The sequence below is a fragment of the Oryzias latipes genome, chromosome 1 (assembly GCF_002234675.1).
Source record: "Oryzias latipes chromosome 1, ASM223467v1".
Classification (NCBI taxonomy): domain Eukaryota; kingdom Metazoa; phylum Chordata; class Actinopteri; order Beloniformes; family Adrianichthyidae; genus Oryzias; species Oryzias latipes.
The window spans coordinates 22,151,062-22,173,413 of NC_019859.2; the positions used below are offsets into that span (position 1 = coordinate 22,151,062).

The 22,352-nt window shown below is 40.7% G+C and overlaps 1 protein-coding gene across 1 annotated transcript in view; it reads right to left on the reverse strand.

Annotated features, from left to right (window-relative positions):
- Positions 1 to 7,586: 7,586 nt before the first annotated feature.
- Positions 7,587 to 22,352, reverse strand: part of LOC101164378 (glutamate receptor ionotropic, NMDA 2A) — a 134,236-nt gene continuing 119,470 nt past the window's right edge. The window contains exons 14-20 of the mRNA XM_011477376.3: positions 21,818 to 22,047; positions 21,043 to 21,203; positions 15,276 to 15,463; positions 14,532 to 14,770; positions 13,069 to 13,252; positions 12,072 to 12,873; positions 7,587 to 11,978 (exon numbers count right to left, since the gene is read on the reverse strand). Of these exons, the coding sequence (XP_011475678.2) occupies positions 10,997 to 11,978; positions 12,072 to 12,873; positions 13,069 to 13,252; positions 14,532 to 14,770; positions 15,276 to 15,463; positions 21,043 to 21,203; positions 21,818 to 22,047 (2,786 nt within the window). The 3' untranslated portion in view covers positions 7,587 to 10,996. The remainder of the gene's footprint in view (positions 11,979 to 12,071; positions 12,874 to 13,068; positions 13,253 to 14,531; positions 14,771 to 15,275; positions 15,464 to 21,042; positions 21,204 to 21,817; positions 22,048 to 22,352) is intronic.

The following is a 22,352-nucleotide window of genomic DNA, read 5'->3' on the forward strand; positions in this document are numbered from 1 at the left end:
CTTTTTGTTACAAATCCTAATATTTTTTTCCCCATCTAGTTTATTAAACTGCTTAATTCCTTTTGGAGTGACACAGGTTGCTGGAGCCCATCTTAGCAACTGTTGGGAGAAGGCGAGGTACACTCTGGACAGGATGACAGTATCTTGCAAGGCAACACAATCATACACACTCACATTCACACTTAGGGGCAATGTAGAGCCACCAATTCACCTATCAAGCAAGTTTTTAGTATGTGGGAGGAAGCCGCAGAAAACCCAAGCATACATGGGGAGAACATGCAAACTCCACAAAGAAGGGTCCCAGCTGGGACTTTTTTGCTGTTAGGAGAGAGTGCTAACCACTACACCACCATGCAGTCCTACATTTATTTTTTATCTTTTACAATCATTGCAATGTGGTTGTTTCCCTGAGAACTTTGAGTCTACAGATTTGAGAGAGGCTAAGAGCTTCCCACCATCATCAGAGGTTACAGTGAGCTTAAAAATTCTCAGAAATACCATGGACAGCTCCTGCTTACACCCGCTGACACCCCCACGATTCAATGAACTGTTACTCCTGCACTGTAAAAATAAAAGTTAAGAAAAAATCTGGTTTTTAAGCTTTTTTTTACTGCAAACTTGATGTCAAAAATGAGGAAAGAACAGTAGAAGAAAGCTGGGTGAATTATGAAGTCGGTGGGGAGCATGAATCAAGCCCAGAGGTATGTTTACCTCTCACAAAGAAGGGAGCCTTTGTGCTCCTTGCCTACTGTCGAGTCCCGCTGTTTGGACTTTCCTCCTGGTGTGAAACTTGTTCAGTTCAATTTTGTACAACCATTTTTCTTAGAAAAATAAATTATAGGCTTTCCTTTAATATAGTACTATTAAAAAAATGTCACCCGGCAATTATTAGAAGCAGCCGTGCTTATCCTTGCAAAAATAACCAACACTTTACTTTTGATCATTTCTGTGTCTATAATTTAATAATTTATGGCTACAGTTAGTGTTGTTAAATACTTAAAAGCTTGGTGTTCAAGTGGAAAATGTCTTTACAAACTCGTTCTTTAGCTCAAAAACGTGTTGGAGAAAGACAAGAACTTAAAGGACCATTACCATGCAAAATCAATTTTTTGAGCTTTTAAGTGTAAAATAATGGTACTTCCTCACGGAAAGAAACCCCATCCTCTAAAAACCTTTTCTCTGAACACCAGCCCCTACCAATTCATGAAAATCAGCGGGGTCTCACATTGTGATGCATGAAAGTGAGGAACAGCCCCTTCCAGGAAGGGTCTTCAGGCTAACACAAAAACACACTTTCTCTGCGAAGCTAGTGGTGATTGACTAAAATTCTTTCCTTTTATATGCTTAATATGGACATCCATCTTGGCAAAGGTTTGGATATTTGTTTGGCAAGCGAAACACAGACATGCTGCCGAGGCCGGCTCTAGTTTGACGTCATGAAATGGGCGGCACCAACAAGGAGCGAAAGGCGGAGCCTCAGAGATCGAGTCATCTCACTTCCAAGTAAGAAAATGAACATTGAAAATAACTCATATTGCATGAAAAATTCGTTCTTTTGGGTGCGAAAAGTAATAAATCATCATATACATGGATACAGTTTACTCTGATAGGCTTAAGAAAAGCCTGATATTGACCCAATTTTCATCAGAGTGGTTCTTAAGGAAAACAAAGCCTTGTGTTGTCAGTAATGATGCAGCCTCTTTAGAAGTAAAGGAGCTCAGTTAGTTTCTCACAAACCAATATATCATAACATACAACAACAAACAATGCTTGGTTTGAGTGTCACTTTTAGACTTTAAATTTAAAAGTCTGACATGATTTAAAATGGTCAACATATGGTGATTATTCAAATTGCTGTAAGACTTTTTGATGTTTGAAATATTTAAAATCTGGCTCTGATTCTCCAAATACAACACCAAAATAAATACAGAGAGCAGAGTTAAAGGGGATGCCTAGTGCATCATGGGACAGCAAAATTCAAAGAGAGGGCTTAGGAGCCCTCAAGCTTGTGCCAACTATAAGCTTTAGCAAAAAAAAAAAAGACACTTTTAAGTTTAATCTTAAAGACAGAGAGAGTGTCTTCTTCTCATATTTGAGCAGGGAGGTGGTTCCACAGGAGAGCAGCCTGAAAGCTCTGCCTCGAGTTCTTCAACACTCCAGGAGACAAAAGTAAGTCTGCAGAGATGACTGCTGTGTTGGGAAAATATGGATTTATGAGGATTCTGTTTGTATTTATGAGACACAGTCATCCACCTGTGATCCGGCAAAGTCGTACTCAAAGTTAAAAAAGTCATTGTTTACTTCTCTGGCTTTAATGGTGCTGTCTCTTCATACATTTATGAGGAAGACAAGCTGCAGGTAATTCCCAAGCCAGTTCACTTTTTTCACTGCCTTGCTTTAACTGTGCAATTAGCTAAGAGCCTCCCATTAGATTGTTATTTTATTTCTGTTATTTCACCCAAAATCATCTTCTTCTTTTCCTTTCGGCTTTTCCCTTCAGGGGTCGCCACAAGTGAATCAGCTTCCTCCACATCTAACATTATAGGTGTGATTCGTATGTTTGGTTTGGCACTAGATGCCCTTCCTGACACACTCTGGGCTTGGGACCAGCCCAATTAGACCCTAGCTTGGGGCCCCTCATGGCTAAATTATTATTCACGCAAAAATGAGGCTGTTGATTACTATTTTTCTATCACGTGACATTAAAGCCTGCCTGGATTGCCGAAACAGCAGTCCAAGATCAGGATTTACCCCTAAATGTGTGCCAAGAAAATGTCAAAAGCAGGTCAGTTTTCTGGAAAAACAAAGAAATTGGAGATGTAACTGAGGGGACTGAATATCAATGAATATCAAGCCATCAACATGGACTTTGTCAGTTGCTGCGCAGACCCACCTGCCCCTCTACAGCAGCAAAACAATGTGGAGGATGATCGACTTGAAGAAGACTCCCACCCACCACCCTCCAACGAACATCTAGGGCTCAAACATTGAGATGGTGAGATGATGGTTGACTCCATCAAGGGGGGTTCAGTTGGACAGTAAACATGGATTACAGGAAGGGTCAAAGTCATCTTCATTTTCATCTTCACTATGTCACTGCAAATGTTGCTAAACAAAATAAAAGCATGTGGGGTATTTATTTTTTAACACCGTAAGAGTGATGACTGATAAATTCATCGCTTCATTCAGTTAATATCCATATAAAAACAATTTGAATAATCTTTGATGTTCAAACATGTAATCACCCCTTTAGTCACACGTGCACAAGATGGCCTAGTTTTCATGTCATGGGTCGTAATGGCAGGGGGGATGTGGGTAATGCTGAGGGGATGATGCCCAGCAGCGAGCTCTCTGTCCCTGGGGAGGGCTGAGTGCTTCTTTCTCTCCTGCCTGGAGCTTCATCATTTATAGAAGAGACAAAATAAAACAAACACAACAAAACGGCGTGAGGTCTAAGAGCTGCAGCTCGCACATATACCAACTCCCCCATCCACCGAGAGGCCAGCGGAGATGCACACAGAGCCGAGTTTGTCCAAGTCTTTGTTTCTGCCTCTCAGCATCTCTTAACTAGCAGCAGTCAGGTGGAAAGCTTCTATTAGAGGAACAACACTGTGCCACACTGTGTGTCAGACTGGATGGAGCAGTAATGGTCCGATTAGCCTGCTTATTAAGGCTAAATTTACTCTAAATCTTCACTGTCTATTTTCACACCTGAAAGTACACTGACTAACACGCAGCAATTAGCATAAGTATAGCCTGTTCAGAGCTGTGTGCATTTCTTTGAGATGGGCGGGATCTCATCAGCGCATATGACATCATTTTGCTAAAGTGCTAGATTGAAATTTACAGCCAACTGTCAGAGAGGTCCAGTTGCAAAGGCTGAGGCTGGTTGACAGAGGCTGAGGTGTAAATCAAACACTGCACGTCAGAAAAAAGGAGATATCCCAGATGATCCATGCACAAAATGATTTACTTTTAGCCGTAAGGGCAAAAGACACAGTTTACAGGAATCTTTTACCTCAGACTCAGACAGAAACCTTAAGTAAAAACTAAGAAGGGTGCAAGCTTGATCTGACTGCAAAGTGACATTACGGTAACACCTAAGTAGACTAAGCAGTGATGTCATGGGAGCTGATCCTTTGTTTACAGGAGTAAGCTAGTTGTTTAAAAAAGCCTCAAAAGTCATTATTTATTTACTATTTGTTTTATTTTTATTTTTTGCTTGCACCCTATCTATAATAAAATAAAATAATAATAAAATAGAAATAATAAAAAATAATAAAATAGACTACAGCAGATCTTTTTGACCTTAAACAGGAAAATACAGGTGCAAAAATTGAGTGGGTTCTAGCATTTGTATTCGTTTCACATGAGTGACAAATACTAATTAATAATGAGCCACAAGAAACTATTTTGACAAGATCACTTAATTTGTTATTTGATGAAACACCTGCTTCAGGTGTGCGATGGAACATCAGCATCCATCTGTTATCCGTGCTGTCAATCAAAGATCAGCTCGAAATACTAACCAATGTCAGCTTATATCTACAATCTCATCTGCTTGCACATGCAACACAGTCCTCTTATCTATGTATCAGTCCTGAAGGCTGAACACAAATCAAAGGCGCTGTCTCTCCTAACCTGCCTTCTCTGCTGATAGATGACTTCAATAGTAAATTGCCATCAGTCCTTATCAAATCATTATGACTGTATGACTGTGGACCAATGTGCACTCAAAGTTGACATGATGTGAAAAATCATGTTTTCTTGTCCTTGTCCTCAAGCTCATAATATCAAGGGAAAATGGGAAAGCATTTGCACACTGAAACACAGACTCTGGTTCTCTCTCTCACAGAGTAAGTGCTGACCGCTGGAGGCTGAGAATAGATGTTCCAAGTTGGAATCAGTTGATGTAACTATTATTTTTCCTCTTTTACTGCCTTTTTTTTTTTGCCCTGGTTCATGTTACACCTATCTCGTCTTCTCTCCCTCCGCCTCGCTCATTTCTCTCTATTCATCTCCCCTCTCTTCTTCCTCTTCTCTCCTCTGACTAGGCTCAACTCACTCCAGTATTTTTAGTATTTGTGAGTAGGCGTTGCCAAGTCCTTATGAATTTTCATGGGTTTGTTTGGTGTGTAGGTTGACACGCTGCTCTCTATCTTCTCTCCCTCTTCTTTTAAATATCTCTATCACATGTACACACAATTACACTAGTTTAGGAAGACAAGAATGCATTCAAACACGTACACAAATTCACATGGAAAGTCTGTAGGTTGGTTAACAAAGATGTTTGGCGTATTGGGAAGAGCCAACAGCCCACAGCGGGCCTGTCAGAAGTTAGTGATTTGACTCTCTCTGTCCTTCATTGTACGCTCTCTCTAGATTTACTCCTCTTGTTTACCCTTTTGACTCTCTTCCAGCTGCGGGGTTGTTCAGATGGAGACGCTCTCAATCCAAGAAATTAATTATCTTCATTTATCTGCTTCATCTCACACCCCTGGAGTGTGGCTATATGTGGTGGAATGCCCGATCTGGTGCAAGTGTACGTTAGCGTGTTTAGCCTTGGGATAACGTTTGTGTATCCGAGGGAATGCGCACATTTATTTTTTGAGCTCGTTTTGTGTTTTGTGTCGTGTCTGGGGTTCATGTCTACTGTTCCTGTGTGTATAGGTAATTCCATTAGAGACTGACATATGGGGTGGCTCAATTCTATTAATTAAATAAGAGGTAGAGGCCTGTGTCTGAGTTTGTATTGTTACATTGTCCATTACATGTGAGCAGATGGATCACGTCAGGAAGAATTAGGCTGCTGTGGTCTTCACACCCTGTCTCTCAGGGAACCAATGAACACACTTATGCACGTAATCACACACTCATACGGGCCTCTGCAGCCACTTCGTGGCATGTTTTGGGATGATCCCCACGCAAACCGATCCGAAATGAAATTTTGAAACAGCGCATTTATATCGCTGTTCTCCTTCTTTGGCCCCTTTCGCCTCCTGGCTGGAGCTGGTCTATGGCTTGTGACAGATCCCCCAGCCTGATTTGGAGCACGCCTAAGAGTATGTGTGTTTATGTGCTCTTCTCTGCTCCCCAATCCTGTCCCACTTCAGCCCAGATTAGAGCGCTCGTCTCCTGAGGGAGACAAAAAATATAAAAATAAAGCTTTTTTACCAGAACACTGATCTAAACACACACATATACACACGCATTGTACATGCACACTTAGGGAGCATCATGAAAGGATATATGGAAAGTGGTGCTTTTGCAGCAAAATCCTAAAAAGCTTTTTACTGAGAAGTTGGCAAACTGCAGAAATGGAGAAACACACCTATAGATAACACAAAAAGAATAACAATTGTAGTATACTTTTTAATAAATTAGAATTTTTTGGAAGTCACCAGTTCAAATAAAATACTATTTTAAAAGTAATAAATGCTGGATGCTTTTTTTAAAATAGGCAAGCTAGCTGACTAGCTATCACTCATGTAAGCAATCTTACATCGCTTCCTTTTCCTGCCAACGTGGCGACAGTTTAGCAGTTTGAATTAGATTAGTATTCCACAAACGTTTTACCTCATTTACGGTTGTCCAAGCCATATAAACATTGGAAAACTCTGTGTTCCATAAATGTATGTTTCCCTAAACAACAGAGAGCGTCCACCGACTAAATAACTGTGCTTTAAAATGAAAGAATTCCGCCTGAATGACACACTGCATTGTAGTTGTTATTACAAACAATGAAAATCTCAATGTGATATCATGAAAACCATACGGCTTGTATTTATTCTCTTTGTTTGATCGTTTTTATTTTATTTTTTTACAGAATATGCAGACAACGGAAAAGAGAACGGAGGACATTTTCCTCTGAGGACACGCCCCTGGCCTACTGCAGACACTTTTGCTGCCAAGTTAACTGTTAAAATCGTGTCTGTGTTAGCTTAGTTAATAGTGTGTCCGTTCAGTGGTGGCATCCATGTGCACTGCGGAGTAAACTGCAATTAAAAATGAAAGAAGAAGAAAACATTTGCACATGCGTGGTACGGTTCAGGTAGACCCAGCATTGTGGTCCAATTTTGCACATGCACAGATTTGTACGATCAGACTTTGCACATGCATAATAGGACCCATAACATTGTTTTTCTTTTTTCCGTTTTCGTCAATGAACCTTTTCCTTATTATGAACATTTTAAAAGGAACCCATTATTGTTAATATCTCAAGAGACACTCTTACTGGTTAGCGCACGTGTTGCACCGATCAGGTAGCCATTAAAAATCGAGTAGCGACAAGCTGGTTAGGTGTTTGATACTTAGATATTTGTAGCTAACTGGTAACATAGCTAGTTTAGTTAACCAAATCTATACATTGATTCTTTGTACTAGTAATTTAATGTATTTTTCAGGCAATAATCCTTTTCTCTTTGTCTTTCATGCAAGAATTATTATTTTTTTTTAATTAAAGTCTCACCTATGCTAAATTTAGATCACCACTAATCTGATAACTTTTTCACTGCTAGAGTAACAGTGTGAATAATAAAAGATTGAGTAGACATACAGACAGATAGAAAAATCATCACCCAGACAAGTACAAAAATGTAACCTTTACTTATTTACAGATTGTACAGAGATACTGAGTGACAAGGTATTATTTACAACACAACTAATAGCTTTAAAACCCCTGAACTGATACACGTGAAATACACAGTGGGAAGACCCACGGGGCTGCCCACCAACACATACTTTTCACCCAGAGCTGTGCATTTGAAGACCAGACCAAGATCAATGCTTGCCTGTTGTGTCTTATACACCTCTATGACAGAAAACTATCTTTGCACTGGTGCCTACCCAGTGCAATACAGCTCACATCACAGGCCATAGGCTGCGAAATGCAGGCTTTACTGATCAGAAGGGGCACAGCTGGGGTGAAATGGTACATGCCGGAGTTCGCATAGCCCAGAAAGTCAAACTCAGGAAAAACTTGAGTGTTGCAGAAAATCAGGTACTACCATAACCGCATCATGCAAAAAAAAAAAATTAAAAAAATAAAAACCAGAAGAAAGAAATGAAATAAAGATGATAAGTTTGTGTAAAAATCTCTGTGATAATTGAAATAGAAAAAAATCCCTCTAAATGCTCTACCTACAACAGCACAGGTGTGTGTGTGCATTTATAGGTGAGTTTTGAGTAGGATGGAGGGAAGAGAGTACCAAAAGCATACACACACCTACAGGGACACACCACAAGCAACCTCTAAATACATGTCCACTGTTTTATATAAATGCTTTCACAGTGTAAAACGCACTCACACACCCGCACACACGCAAAAGTGAGACAGCAGACTGGTAGTGGAGGAGAACACTGTGGGAGGGATGGGATTTTGTTTTAACCACACAGGCTGGACTGTCATTATTCATTGAGTGTGCTTCAAAATGAAAGACCTGGCTATGTGGAACTAGTCAATTCGTTACCTGGCTCACATAGTTAACTAGATCGTTAACCTAGTAGTGATGACTGTACAATAAGGTTCCAACCAGCAACAAGCCGGAGGGAGGAAAAAAAAAAAAAAAAATCACAAAAAAGATCTAAAACATGCCTTTCTTTTTAGAAGCATAATAAAAAGCCACATCATCATTGAAATGAGTTTAATACTTAATACCATTCAATTAAAATAAATAAAATCAGTTTCTAACAGTTAAAACTAAGATTTATCTGTACAGAAGTATAATATTGCAACCTGATATTGTGCATATAACTCACACACCAAACCTGTTGACACTGATAGAAAAGGGGCAGCGCTCACTATTAATTTTTTTATATAGACTCTCCTGCTTTTCTTTGTTGTCATTATGTGTGTGTTTGTGTGTGAGTGTTTGTATGTATGATGAGAAATGAAATTAGTAGGAAAGAGAATAGAGACAGACACTCAGCTAATGGCATATCAAGTCTTGTTTCCATCAAAATCCTTGTGCCCTAAAATCAATGCCCTCACTCAGTAGATTATGGATTTTTGAAACCCTTATACAGACTTTGCCATCTTTTCGAGTGTGATGTTACCTCTATACCCAGCCACTTTGCAAAATCTGCACTGCCACACGTCTCTCTGCTGACAGACACTTCTATGTTTTCACAAACACAGAGCTGCAAAAGTACCTGCAGCTCTGACGTGTGTCCAGGGGTTTTCAATTCATGAATACATTTGCATTACACTTAGCCTTTAGATACACTGCAGAAACATTTAATGGGCCTCAAGTCCTTTTGTTTTACACAAACAACAAAATGACACTGCATCCTAAAAGAGCCAGTGCTGACTGCATTCTCACAACTACTGATATTAAAGTGATTTCCAGCAACATGTTGATTTTTTTTCCAACACCACCACTGAACTTTCTTCTTTTGATATTTTATCTACTCTACAGGGAGGAGGGATGCAGGAAAAGAGCAAAGAGGAAGTAATTTAGAGGAAATAAACAAAAACAACCAGATGAGAACAGATCAAAAGGCTAGAAGGCAAGATGAGCACAAAAAAAGAGAAAGATTAAGAGTTCTTCCTTTTTTTGTTAATGTTTGATGGTGTACCCATCATCTAACGCTATAAAAACTCTGACCTGACAATGAAAACCGTTTGAGCTGTCCACTGTTCGATTCCCTAAAATCCACTGTTAAAGATAAACAGGAGAAAATGGAAAAGATCTATCCAGCGAATGGTTGAAAATATTCATCTCACTCAGTATAAAAGTGTTTTTGGTCAAACGTTTGTGTTGGTGGCAGGATATAAAATCTACAAAGTGCACAAAGAGGAGCTATTCCAAAGCCCCGACACACACACCCACCCTAATCTACGATCATAAACTACTGCGTATGTGCATATAAGTGTGCGTGTGTGTCATCTGGATGTACTGTATGCGCGAGTGTGCATATATAACCCTGTATAGGAGTTTAACTGTAACACAGGGCAGTAGGAAGCATGCAGAAAAACCTGAAGGCTAGCTAAGAGAGGAAGCGAGGATGCTATGCTGTACGTCTCTAGATCTAGAAACACTAGAACACACACTCTCATCCTGAGAGGCTTTTACTGGTGGCCATGTTCGGTCCACTTTTTGGAATGTTCAATTGGCTGACATCAACGATAACAAACAGTCGGTAGTTGCACGTCCCATTAAAAAAACAGACACAGCATTTTGTGTTTCCGAGTGTGTGTGTGTGTGTGTTCCAGTGTTTGTACATCTGTAGGCAGAAACTGATACACTTCTTAGATCTTTTTTCAGACCAGACTGCGAGGCATGCAGTCTGGTCTTTTACATAGATAGGAATTTCCATTCAAGTCAAGGATTACTTTAGTGTGGTTAACTTCTCTATTAGCCATGCTGGCGATGCAGTTTGGAGGGCCAGACAACATACAGGTTGACTGTAGAAATCATAGTGCAAAAAAGAGGGTCCTGGACAGCGTCAAGAGTGTTCAAGTGAAACGTGTATGTAAGTGAATGTGTGTCATTTCAGAAAGAAAGGGATTCTGTTTAAACCCCTCCCCCCATTTTGTATCCAAGAGGTTGATGTGAGGGCAGGACATCTTGGCTCACAGCTGTGTTTTCCATTAGATCCCACTGTACAGCGTCCTTTTTATTCCACCTGGATTTCCATCCACCTTGTCAGGCATATTGTCAGTTCGTGCCTCATTGCCCACAGCTTGAGGCAAGTACACACACTGAATGACATTCACATACACAAGTCATCCTGTGCTGTGCCTCCAGGTGTCCCCGTGGCCCCAACCCTGCCCTAAAGTGAGTGTTGTAAAGAAACAATGATTTATTTACTCAGTATCACGGTTAACCTTTTGGTCCAGAGTAGACCTTTTTGTCTTTCACCTGGGTGTGTTTGCATGTTTTTCTCTGTGTGCGCGCTCAGAATTGGAGCTGCCTGGTCCAGTCACACACACGCCTCCACCCCTTTCCTGCATGCTTTTGTGTTTCAGTGAGAGGAAGAGTGCCGTTTGTGACTCTCAGACATCAGACTCGATGCTGGGCATGCGACGGTACAGCCGGGGTCGGTTGCCGCCTGCGCTCGAGGCTCGCGGTGCTGTCACATAGCTCATTGGCTGAGAGGCAGCAGGTGGTACCATGTAGGAAACCACAGGAGGCTCCTGTTGGGGATAGAACACCTGTTGGTCGATATGGCTGCCATGCTGGTTGATGTGATGGCTGCCATGGTTACCGAGGGTAAGCGTCAGGGGCATCCGTTGCTTATAAAGCTCGTGGGTGGAACTTCTATGCGGCATGCGTGAGGCAGCCTGCGAGGCAGGATCTCGTTGTGCTGTGCCAGGTGCTGACTGGAGGAAAGGGTTGTGCGAAGGACGATCAGGCAACAAGCTTTTTGAACGCCGGGGCAGAGGCAGAGGAATATCCAGACTATGGTGGTGGGACGGGGATGGAGAAGGGGGGCTGCGGCTGCTGTACGGACGGTCAGAGCGCATTGTGAGCACGTTGGCATAAGCCCCCTCATCCAGGGTCAGCTCCCTGTCTCGGTCCCTGTCAGGAAGGCTCAGTCCCCGTAAGTGGTGCAGTTCGGGAATGCCATCCGGAAGCACGTTCTCATAAGAGTGCTGACGACTCAGCTGGAGTTGCTGGGCTGAAGACGAAGTAGGAAGAGGAGATGGAGAGGAGGGGGACGCCTCCAAGTGGCTTACAAGTCCGTCCCCCTCACCCACAAGGCCTAGCTCGCTCTGGGGAAGGTAGTGTGTAAACATGTCCCCGCTGTGTGGGTGAGAGTGGGAGTAGTGTGAGTGCAGGTGATCTTCGCTGATGTCATACAGGTTTCCTAGGTGGGCGCAGGCATCGCAGCGAGCTTGAGGAGAGCGTACAGTGTAGAGGCCAGAGTATCCGCTCAGCTTTGTCAGGCAGGTACGACAGTGGCTGGGTCTGCCCCCTTGCGTCCCTGCAGCTGTAAATGGAGCATCAAAGGAACCTCCAGACTTGTCTTTCGAACTGGACAGAGAGAAAACAACAGAGATTGTACACAAAGAAACAACATTCGGACTTGAGCAACACTCCAAGCTCACTTTGTGATGGATACTCTACCTGCTGTGTGTGTATGTGCTGTACTTTTTGTCCTTTAAAGAGTTTAGGTCAGCCTCGGCACTGTGACTGTGGTGCAAAAGACTTGCACTCAGCTGCAAAATGGGTGTGTCTGGCTGGTGTGTATGTGTGTGCGAGTAAGTGCTCTCAGGTTGAAACTGCTCAGGTGGGTAACTGTGGTCGTCCCCTCCCCCCTGGCTATCCCTCTGGTATGGTGAGGCAGACTGGAGGCTCCCCTGATCAGAATCAATTGAGTAGATCCTGGACCCTGTACCTCCACCACTGTTTCCTCCAGTCCCACCTCCCGCCCCTCCTCCTCCACCCCCACCCCTCTTCCTCAGCTGACTGATTGGCTTAAATCCGCCCCTCGCAGCCATGGAGTCAGAATCTTTATGCGACGGCGGGCGGCTGGAACATTCGGACATGTCTGAGTGCTGTGGTTCCTCAGGCAGGTAGCGCTGGCTCTTCATTTGCGGAGGTCCGCTCCCTGATGCCGGAGTGGAGCTTGGGCCCGGTGATATGACACTTGGCTGCGTCTTCAATGTCTCAACGCTTTTCTTCCACAGTGTTCGAGGCTTTGATGCAGTACCAGCCTGTGCGGGGAGGCGGACCTTGTCATTGGTGATTGACAGTTGGGGCTTGCTGGGGCTGGTCTGGAGAGCAGGGCCTTGTTGTTGCCCAGGAAATGGTGCAGCATTATTAAGGACGTTTTTGTGTCTCCCGGACAATGATGAGAAACCTTGTGGACCTGCAGCGTTGCTATAGAGACCAGGACCCTTCTGAGGCAGACTATGAAGTGAGTTACCTAGGAGACAAGAAGATATGTTCCTCAGACAAGATATAGAACAGATGGATTTTTGGATGGATGGTTAGCATATTAGCGCAGACGTTTTCTACAGTTTAAATTTGGATGCGTTCACATTATTGAGGGAGTTTTGTGTCCTTAATTAAAATCAAACTTCAAGTGAGTGTTGTAGCGTGTAGAACATAATCACAATACCTTTCCCTGACATCACATCGAGGATGCTTGGCTGCAGGAGGACAGTGTTGCGTTTAGGTGAAGACATGGCAAGGGATTTGGCAGACTTGAGCAAGTGAAGCATGTTGGCTTGAGGACTGAAATCCAGTTCTGGGTTCTTTTTCTTCATATCTATATGGACTCCATGGATACAGCTCCATATACCCTAAGAGGAGGAGAGGGGATAAATCAATGTGACAAAAACAGAGAGAAAATGAGGGGCAGGGCAAAGGTAATAGACAGGATCATATTTTAAAAGTAAGTGCTCTTAGCAACTTACTGACTTCACCTCAAAGTTCAGAATTGTCTGAGACCAGTTTAAAAGAAAATTGAATTGTGGAGACCTTCTACTGCAAACTTTAACCTCATTTTGTTTGGTAATGTGCCAATAAGAGATAATTGGCACCTTTTTTAGTTTAATTATCCTCAGAAGCGTAGAACATATTGCATTTGGGTGATGATGTCACTGAAGAGGCCTTCAAGTGCAAAGAGATGTTTCACCAGCAGCCACTTAACCTCCAGTACCGCCGCTCTAAAAGCACGTGCACACGCCAAGATGGAGGCACGCACACAGACTCAGCAGCAAAACTCTTTTCTCTCTTCTTTTTAAAAAGACCTAACGTGTGAAATACTGCACGCCTGGATTAAAAGCTCTTCCTAAAACAGAGAGATGACATATGAATAATAAAAAAATGGTCTGTCTGAGTGTGCCCATTAGTTGTTTTGCGTGAGTATTAAAGCTTGTAAGTGTATATTTGCCAGCACATCTGTGGTCAAACCAGTCTTTCAACTTACCCCACCTTCAAAAGCTCCACTTTTATCACTTAATGTGTGTTTAAGTGTGTGTGCGTGAGGGCAGGATTTAACAGGGGCTGGTTTTTACTCATTTAAGAGTGTGTCTATCTTCTCATCCTCTTAGCAGTTTAATTCCTCTGTCTTGTTGCAATAAATCTCAGCCTTGGCTGGACTCTAACTAATTATGCCATCCACCACTTCACTTTTTGTGACAGTGACAACTGAGTGGATTTCAGACAAATTAAAAGGACTTTTTTCAGGTTTTTATCTAACAAGTTTTCCTTATATATATTTTTTTTTTAATGGATTTTTTTTGTAACAAGGATGCATCAGCATTTAACATAGAAGACATGTTAATTATCTTTATCTAATTTTATGCCGTAATATATTTCTGGTGATAATAACTTCCAAAATTGTGATCGTTTGTCCTGGCGTTTGTGTTGCACTATAGCAGGAATTGATGCTGTACATTTAATGCACCCTAAGAGATTGTGGTTTGTTCCAAAATGTTCTGCTTAGTGCTGCAATTTTAAACAACAGAGTGGCTAAAATGGTTTTAGGAAGCAAAACTGGAACCTCTTTGTTCTTTAAAACCTAGGTAAAGCCTCTGAAAATGGCTGCTGGAGTTGCTTCTTTTGGCTTTTCCTCACCCTGCTGATGGTGAAAAGCAGCCCAGGCCTTCCCGAGCAGACACCAGTGAAGCAGTATCTCAGCCTCCAGTAGAAAAGATGCTCCGAGATGAAGGTTAGGATGGAGAGACCCATAGCTGTTGCCAACATGTAGAAGACTCCTGCCATGTTGTCCACGTCCAGCTGGCTGGACATCACCTCATTCTTTTCGTTGTGGCAGATCCCGGTCAGCCACTGTGCCTCCAGCTCCTCCATCTCACCTGTTGGAAGAGGAAAAACAGGTAAAGTCTATTTGGCAAGATGAAAAAAGGTGTGAACAATGGAGAAAACTGTACAAAAAGGGAGTAAGGAGGGAAATGACAACAGAAGGGGCAGGTGTTGCAAAAAAATAGAAAAAAGGGAAACTGTAATGAATGACAGGGGAGGTGGTAATTTGAAATTAATAAAAAATAAAAGGGCTGGTAGAAAAGGGAAAATATGGTCTTGACTGGGTGTTCAAGAAAGAGCGGAGGTATTATAATATGCAGTTTTTTTTGCATGCATGTGCTTGGACCTGAAAAATCTGCTCTGAGTTAAAATCTATGGTGTGAAGCAAATTACTTTAGCAGTTTGATTTGAGACCGGCTCCTCATCTCACAGCTTCTTGTTGTGAACAATGTGAAGGAACAAGCACAACAGCAGGCATGATAAAAGTATAGATCTGGGATTTTTTTTACATTTATCACATTGAATGTCTGTGTCCGCAGGTGTGCCCAGATGCCTCACCGTCTCCTATGATGCTCAGTATGGCCAGATCAACGTGCCGTTTCCAGTAGGATCCTTTTTGAAGTGCAATGCCGTAACCGGTTGTGGCAAAGATGTAACCGCTGCCAATGGTAACGAGCTTGCAGCCATCGTCCCTGCCTGCCATATAGTTCAAGACTGCAGCATCATAGATGAAGGCGTCCAGCTTTCTGCAAAAAACAAAAGCAAAAAAACAAACCACATAGTTGCAAGGTCAGGTTAAAGATCTGCGCCCAGCAGAGAAAAATAAAAATTGTGGCAAATTATATTCAACAGATTGGGATTTTCATCCCATTTTAAAAGAATTTGAAAATATCCAGTGCCTCAGAATAACAATATAGAACCCACTTTAATTTATGAGTCAGTAAAACAATATCAGTCATTATTTAAACAAATTTGGCTGTAATTTAGATAGCTTTTGTCTTAAAAAAAGTTGACATGTTGTGCACACTAAGGTAAAAGATTTCATTAAATAATTCAAATTAAAGACAACATTTTACTGTCAAAATGTCACAGGAGATTACAGCATCAGACAACAAAATTACCTAGCATTAAAAACACATTAAAAGCAAACAGCTATTTTAACTGTTTGCTATTAACAGTTCAATGTGTATTTAAATGAAAAGCTTTCATATTTGTTTCCAATAATGAATAAAAACAAAAACCTGATTTTTGTCTGTTTTCAACCCAAATAAACGTCTGCTGGACAGCTGTTCTGGTTGGAAATTGTTTCATTATTGCTACATTACTAGTTTTTCTTCATACATTTACTATTTTGCTTCATAGTTCGTTTGTTTACAAGTTTAATATTCCGTAAAAAAACGTTATGACAAAATCATATATACATAAATAAAAAGTCATCCACCCCAGTTTTATTATCACAGGCTATCATATATTTAGGAATACAGATTACTGCCTCTCTCCAGGATATTGTCAAATATAATTATACAAAAACATTTGAAGAAATCGTTAATGATCTAAACATTTGGACAAAATTACTCTCCTCTTTAAGAACTAGAACATCAGTAATTAAGATGAATGTGCTCCCCCACATCAATTTCCTGAGCATGATGATCCCAATATCTCCTTTAACAGACTTTTGGAGCAAAATTGATAAAGTAGTATGCAAATACAATGGTTGACCCAAACTCAAATGATCTGTGCTAGGAGGAGGACTCTCTCTCCCTAACTTTAAAATGTACCATCTGGTTTTTCCGTTGTGCCCATTCAGGATCTGGCTGAATAGGCACCTTGAGAAACAGATGACTTATCCTAGAAGACTAGAGGACGTTTTGTTTTCAGGTGTTAAAGGGAACTACTGCAAGACACATATTGGACCCATCATCTCTAACATGATCAGTAACTTCAGACTAGGAGAAAGGATCTTGAGAAAGAATAAAAAATTGCACTGTGACTCTCCCCTGTGGCATAACCTATATATCTTGGTTGCAAACAAACCTTTAGAGTATAAACCACTGATGTCTAAAGGTATTTAAAAGATTGTAGATCTGTATAACAATGGAGGAATTTTAGTTTTTTAACACTTACGCCACCCCTTTGACTTGCCCGACACATCTTTTTTTTTTCTACTTACAAGGGAGATCAGCACTTACATCATATAAGGTATTGCTAAGGACTAAACCTCCTCTTCAGCCATTCATGGACTGGATAAACTGTCCCCCCACCTGTAAATTTGTATCTGCACTGTATTCCAAATTGATAGGCCTGTGTTCATTGCATGGAGACTTGGTTCTGAACGGCAACGATATACTTTGGAAGAAAGTATGGGAGAATATATGTAATTCTTCCAAAAACCCAAACCACCAGTTTATACACTTTAAGTTCTGTCACAGACTTTACTACACTCCTGCTACATTGTGTCGTATGGGAAGGGTTCAGAGCCCAAATAGTAATATGTGTTCACTTTATTCCTTTGGCAGTTTTAAAAAAATCATGTGGGACTGTCCCCGCATTCACAAGTTTTGGAATCGCATATCTAAGATATTGTCTGAATTTGTTAGCAAAAGTATTCCATGTGATCCTACTTTGCTACTTGTCAATGAAGACTCAGCTAGGATTCAAAAAGCAGTAGCTTGTAAGACCTGCTGCTGACAGGTCTTACAGCGGCCAAGAAATTGTTAGCTCAAAGATGGTTGCCACCTCATGATCTTAGCACCAGGAAATGGTTGGTGTACTTCCACGACATTGTACTGTTGAAACTATCCACTGCCAGGATAAACAGAGCTAGGTCGCCGACATTGATCATGTGGTCAGAGGTAGCGATGTAGTTAAAGATCAGAATTCTGGAAAAGTGAACGCAGGGGCATTTTACACCACCCAGTCATTTGTATGGTTATATATCTATTTTTGTTTGTTTTTTATTTGGCTATATATCACAAACCTTTCTTTTTATTTATTCAGTTATTTATTTTTTATAAATATTTTCATTATTCTCTCCACAGTCTATCTAATATAAATGTGTATTTATATGTGTATGTATAAAACACTGTCATTTGTTTTGTTTTGACTAATTGCCGTTGTAGGGAACCCCTGGGGGGCTGCCGCCATGGGAGGGGGTGGGGGAGTTTTTGTTTCACTAAAAAAATGTTCGCAAAAACAAACAAACAAATAAATAAACAAGTTTAGAGGTTAAAAAATAGTGTCAGAGCCAAATTTATGATACTAAAACACATTAATTTCAGAAAAAAAAATAATCAGACAAAAGTCTCCTAAGAGTAAAGCCAGAGAAAGTCACAGCAATTACACTGGAACTATCAGGCTGCTGCCAGGAAAGTGTCACTGAATGCTATTCAAACGCCACTTGAAGAGAAAACATTCAATTAGATGGGCGAAACATGTAAAACACAAGAAAATAATGCGTTTATCAAAGATTTCCAGGATGTCTGATAAGCAAATGTTGTTAACCCTACTATAAATGATGATGAAGTCTTAATAATTCACTGGATTAGACATCTTGCTCATACAGATTTTCACCTTTCATACATTTATTAATTTTTTTACTTCAAACATTACTTACTTTGGTCAACTCTGATTTTTGGAGTCACTGGAAAGATTAGCAACATTTACAGTGTAGTGAACCACACCAGGATTCACTTAAGGACCCTACTCAATGAAAATTGTGCTTTGGTGTTTTTGACATAGCATTTTTCTCATAATACAGGATATATTTAAAAGAATTTAAGCTTAAAGCTGCATTTCTGAGAATTTATTTTTTTAGGTTGTTGTGAATCAGGAGCAAACAAAAGAATGGAGCTAGAAAAAGACGGTTGTTGTCACGTTGGTGCTACCAACATTTGGACACAAGCTCCCTGCTCCACTCCATTCTGATGCATTCGCTTGTGCACAACTAGATCCATGTACGTCTTCATCTTCCTTGAACGAGCTGCCATCTGTCTCAAAACTGTACAGCTCCGATATTGCTCGCCATTTTTGTTTTTTTGCACACGGACAGGTTTACAAGTTGTGTGCAATAATAGCCTAACATTACAAAACAGTTTGTAATGTTACAAACATTACAAACTGTTTTGTAATGTTAGGTATGTTTGTAATTACAAACTGTTTTGTAATGTTAGGCAGGAGTTGTGAGGGGCTGTAAGCTAGTGGGAAAGTGTAAACAGATGGATGATGGGAAATGAGGAAAGGCTTTATACACACCAACACTTACACCCACAACTTTCAGGTGAATTTCCAAGGAAATACAATTAAAAGATTATGTCCAAGAGAATGACACGGATTTTTTGATTTTAGTTAAAAAAAGCAATTTTACAATAGATCAAAAGATGGTCAGAGAGGAACTTTAAAAGCAAACCAAGACTACAGTTTTTTGGGGGGTTTTTCAGTGTGAAAGTGGCTCAAGTCCTTCATGCTGGCTCTCTGAACATAAACTGAGAACCATTAAATGTATCAAATTTAAATACAAGCTACTAAAAAGGAAAACAGATGTGTAATTAAAGCTGTGTTTGAGTGTGTCCTTGCTGCTGAAAATAAAGGGGGAATTTAGTTTATTATATGGATTGTTTCAGAAAAGAGGCAATCTGTTGCTGGTAAATTACTATTTCTTTTGTATCAGACAACAAAGAACTGCAAATTTGAAGTCAGCTACTGATGTCAATAAAAATGAATAAACTCAAGGTGCTTTCTTTTGCAGCTCTAGTCGGGTTTGGAAATCCAGCTATTCAAACTCTAACACTGTTAACCATCAGCGACCACAAACTATTTTTTCTCATTCAGAAAATCTGAATACTTGCCTCTTCATCCCTGTCATTTAACAATCAAGCCACCTCAGTGAGCTGAACATCATTTCACTTTAGGTAGTATGGCAGGAATATTGTCATTATTTGCTAACTCAATGTTTAAAATTGGCCATTCATGAAAAGTTCAATCAGCTGGACAAAAACATGGCATGGGGGAAGCTGCAGAGGCTGAGCAAACTTAATGAGTCTACAAACGGGAAAAGCAAAGCAGTGAGTCACAGGAAGAAAAAGAAAAAAACATTTATTTCTGATTGTTCCCCGGCAGTTCTAACTAGATAAAAAAAGTTCCATCTTAGCACAGTTCTGTCGGAAGATGCATTACTGCAGGATTTTGAATTAGAGTGCCTCAGCCAATCTTCCTCTTTACCACAGATACCAGCTTCAGCAGTCTCTGTGTACAGTTAAGTATCTTTCTTCCTGGCCTTAAGCCCTCAAAAAGAATGTAAGTTTCAGATCAGACAGCCCACTTTTATCCCCTTTTACAATAATGTTATAAAATGAACATTTCTGTTATGACAATGTTTATTATAGAGCCCATACTATATATTTTTGTTGTAGCCTAAGATGTCGCACAAAGTTAAGGCCTAAAAAATGCATTGTTAGCAAAACAAAACAAAAAAATCTGAACAGGGACATTTAAATTCATCTTTTGCACAGGAAAAGAATTACATTTTAAAGTCAATTATAAGACAAAAAGCTCTTATATCATAAAAATGAATTCACCCTGGGAGCCCTGTGTTACATATATATTTATGTGTGAGCATAAAACATTTTGGATTAAACCAATCGCCAAATGGGATAAACAGAAATAGCTGCTAAAATGTGTTGCTCCAGATAATGTAAAACTGTCTGTCTTTCATTTAACAAAAAGGAGCATTAGAAAACAAACTAAAATCAATAAAACATTTAGAAAACATTTCATTATTATTGTTGTTGCTGGCTTTTTTTTAACTAAGGACATAATGATCCCTTTTAAATGATTCGTACAATTTTGATTTAAAAAAAAGCAATATTTATAAGACCTGGGTATGAAAATGCATGTAATCAATATTTAACTTGCAAATATAGAGAATGAAAAGTAAAACTTTATATGATGAAAAGACCTAAAGCAACAACAAGAGGCTGTTCTTCTATTGGTGAATGTTTAGAGGGGAGCTTAAAGGTAGCCAGTTACGGCAAATTTTGATCTCTATGTTTTGGCAGCTTCTTCTTTCCAGCAGCAACAAAACTCCATAATGAGCTCTCACAAACTGTGTGCGTTCTCCTGTCAGCGACAGAAGCACTCAGCACAGCTACTGCAGCGTTTTAGCATAAGCTAGTGCTGGGCCCTGCGGGGCTGCAATGCAATGTCTTTTTTCTGTTTGTTTTCAGATGTTCTTCAGCACTGGCCTTGTTTGCAAACAGACAAATAAAAAACTCCCTCAAGTTTAATAGAGCCAAACTTAATGTGAGGTGCTTTGACAAGTTCACGTTACCCTGTCTTGAGGCTGACCAGTGCGTCTGTGACACCAGTCTGGTGGTATTTGGTCATGTACTGATGCATGTCCGGATAGTTCTTTCGAATGTTCCGCTCAGTGCTGCCGTTGGGAACGGTCCCGAAACGAAACGGAGGGGAATAGGAGTATGGACTCTGAAACTGCAAGGAGAAAAACAAGGAAAAACATTTTTTTTTAAGATGTGAAATTTGAAAAGAAAGAAAAAATATTTGAAAAATGTTTTACAAAAAGAGGGGGAAGCATCTCCCAAAAAGAGTGGAAGCAAGAATGTGGGGAAAAAATAGAAAAATAACGAAAATTCACAAAGGCGGAGGGGAGGGAAAGAGAGGAGAGACAAGAACAGACAGAGGAGAGAAGCAAGGGGAGAATGTGGAGTGGATCCATCAGTCATCATCACTGTGTCCATTCTAGTGTAAGACTGGGTGAAGTTCTGCTGACAGTGCCCTGCTCTGCAAACTCATTTCTCCCCCTCACACACATACAAGCCTTTATAAGCAGACTCTCCTTTGATCAAGCAGCCTGTGTTCATGTGTGTGCCGGTGGGTCTGCTGTGCTGGCAGAGTTACTGAGGTGACAGCTCCGGCCAGTGGGTTTGGGTTGTGAAGCCCAAGGGCACTCCCCAGAGAGCCTTGTCTGGCCGCAGGCCTGGCATCCATTACAAGAGTAACCCTCACTGTGAACGTATTTAGTTTTTGTGTGTGTGTGTGTGTGTGTGTGTGTGTGTGTGCGTGCGTCCATATAAGTACAATCCCACCTTCTTGTCAGACAGTCCAGTGACTTGATCCACAAACTCCTCCTGGATCATGAAGGCAGCCAGGTTGGCAGTGTAGGAGGCCAAGAAGATGACAGCAAAGAAGGCCCATACGGACACAATGAATTTACTGGTGGTGCCTCTAGGGTTCTGCACAGGCACAGAGTTGTTGAACACTAAACCCCAGAGCAGCCAGATGGCCTTACCGATGGTAAATGATGGACCATGTGGGTCTGAGTGAGGAGCCAGGGAGCGATAAACATAAAGGGAAGGACAAGATTCACATTAAAGAAATGAAGAGCGGTAAGAAGTACATGAATATGAACTTATACTTTAAAGCTTTACCGCCACATGACTTTTTTGCAGCGCACCATTAGGTTTAGTGTCAATTTAAAGATTTGTGCATGTCTGTCATTCTAGCTTAAGGAATGAACGTGCAGCTGAATCTGCCTCTGAAATTGTTATGTCTTTGTCTGGTGGTTTTTATGAAATGAAGAAACTTTTTCTGAAACAAAACAGCCAAAATTAGATTTAACAT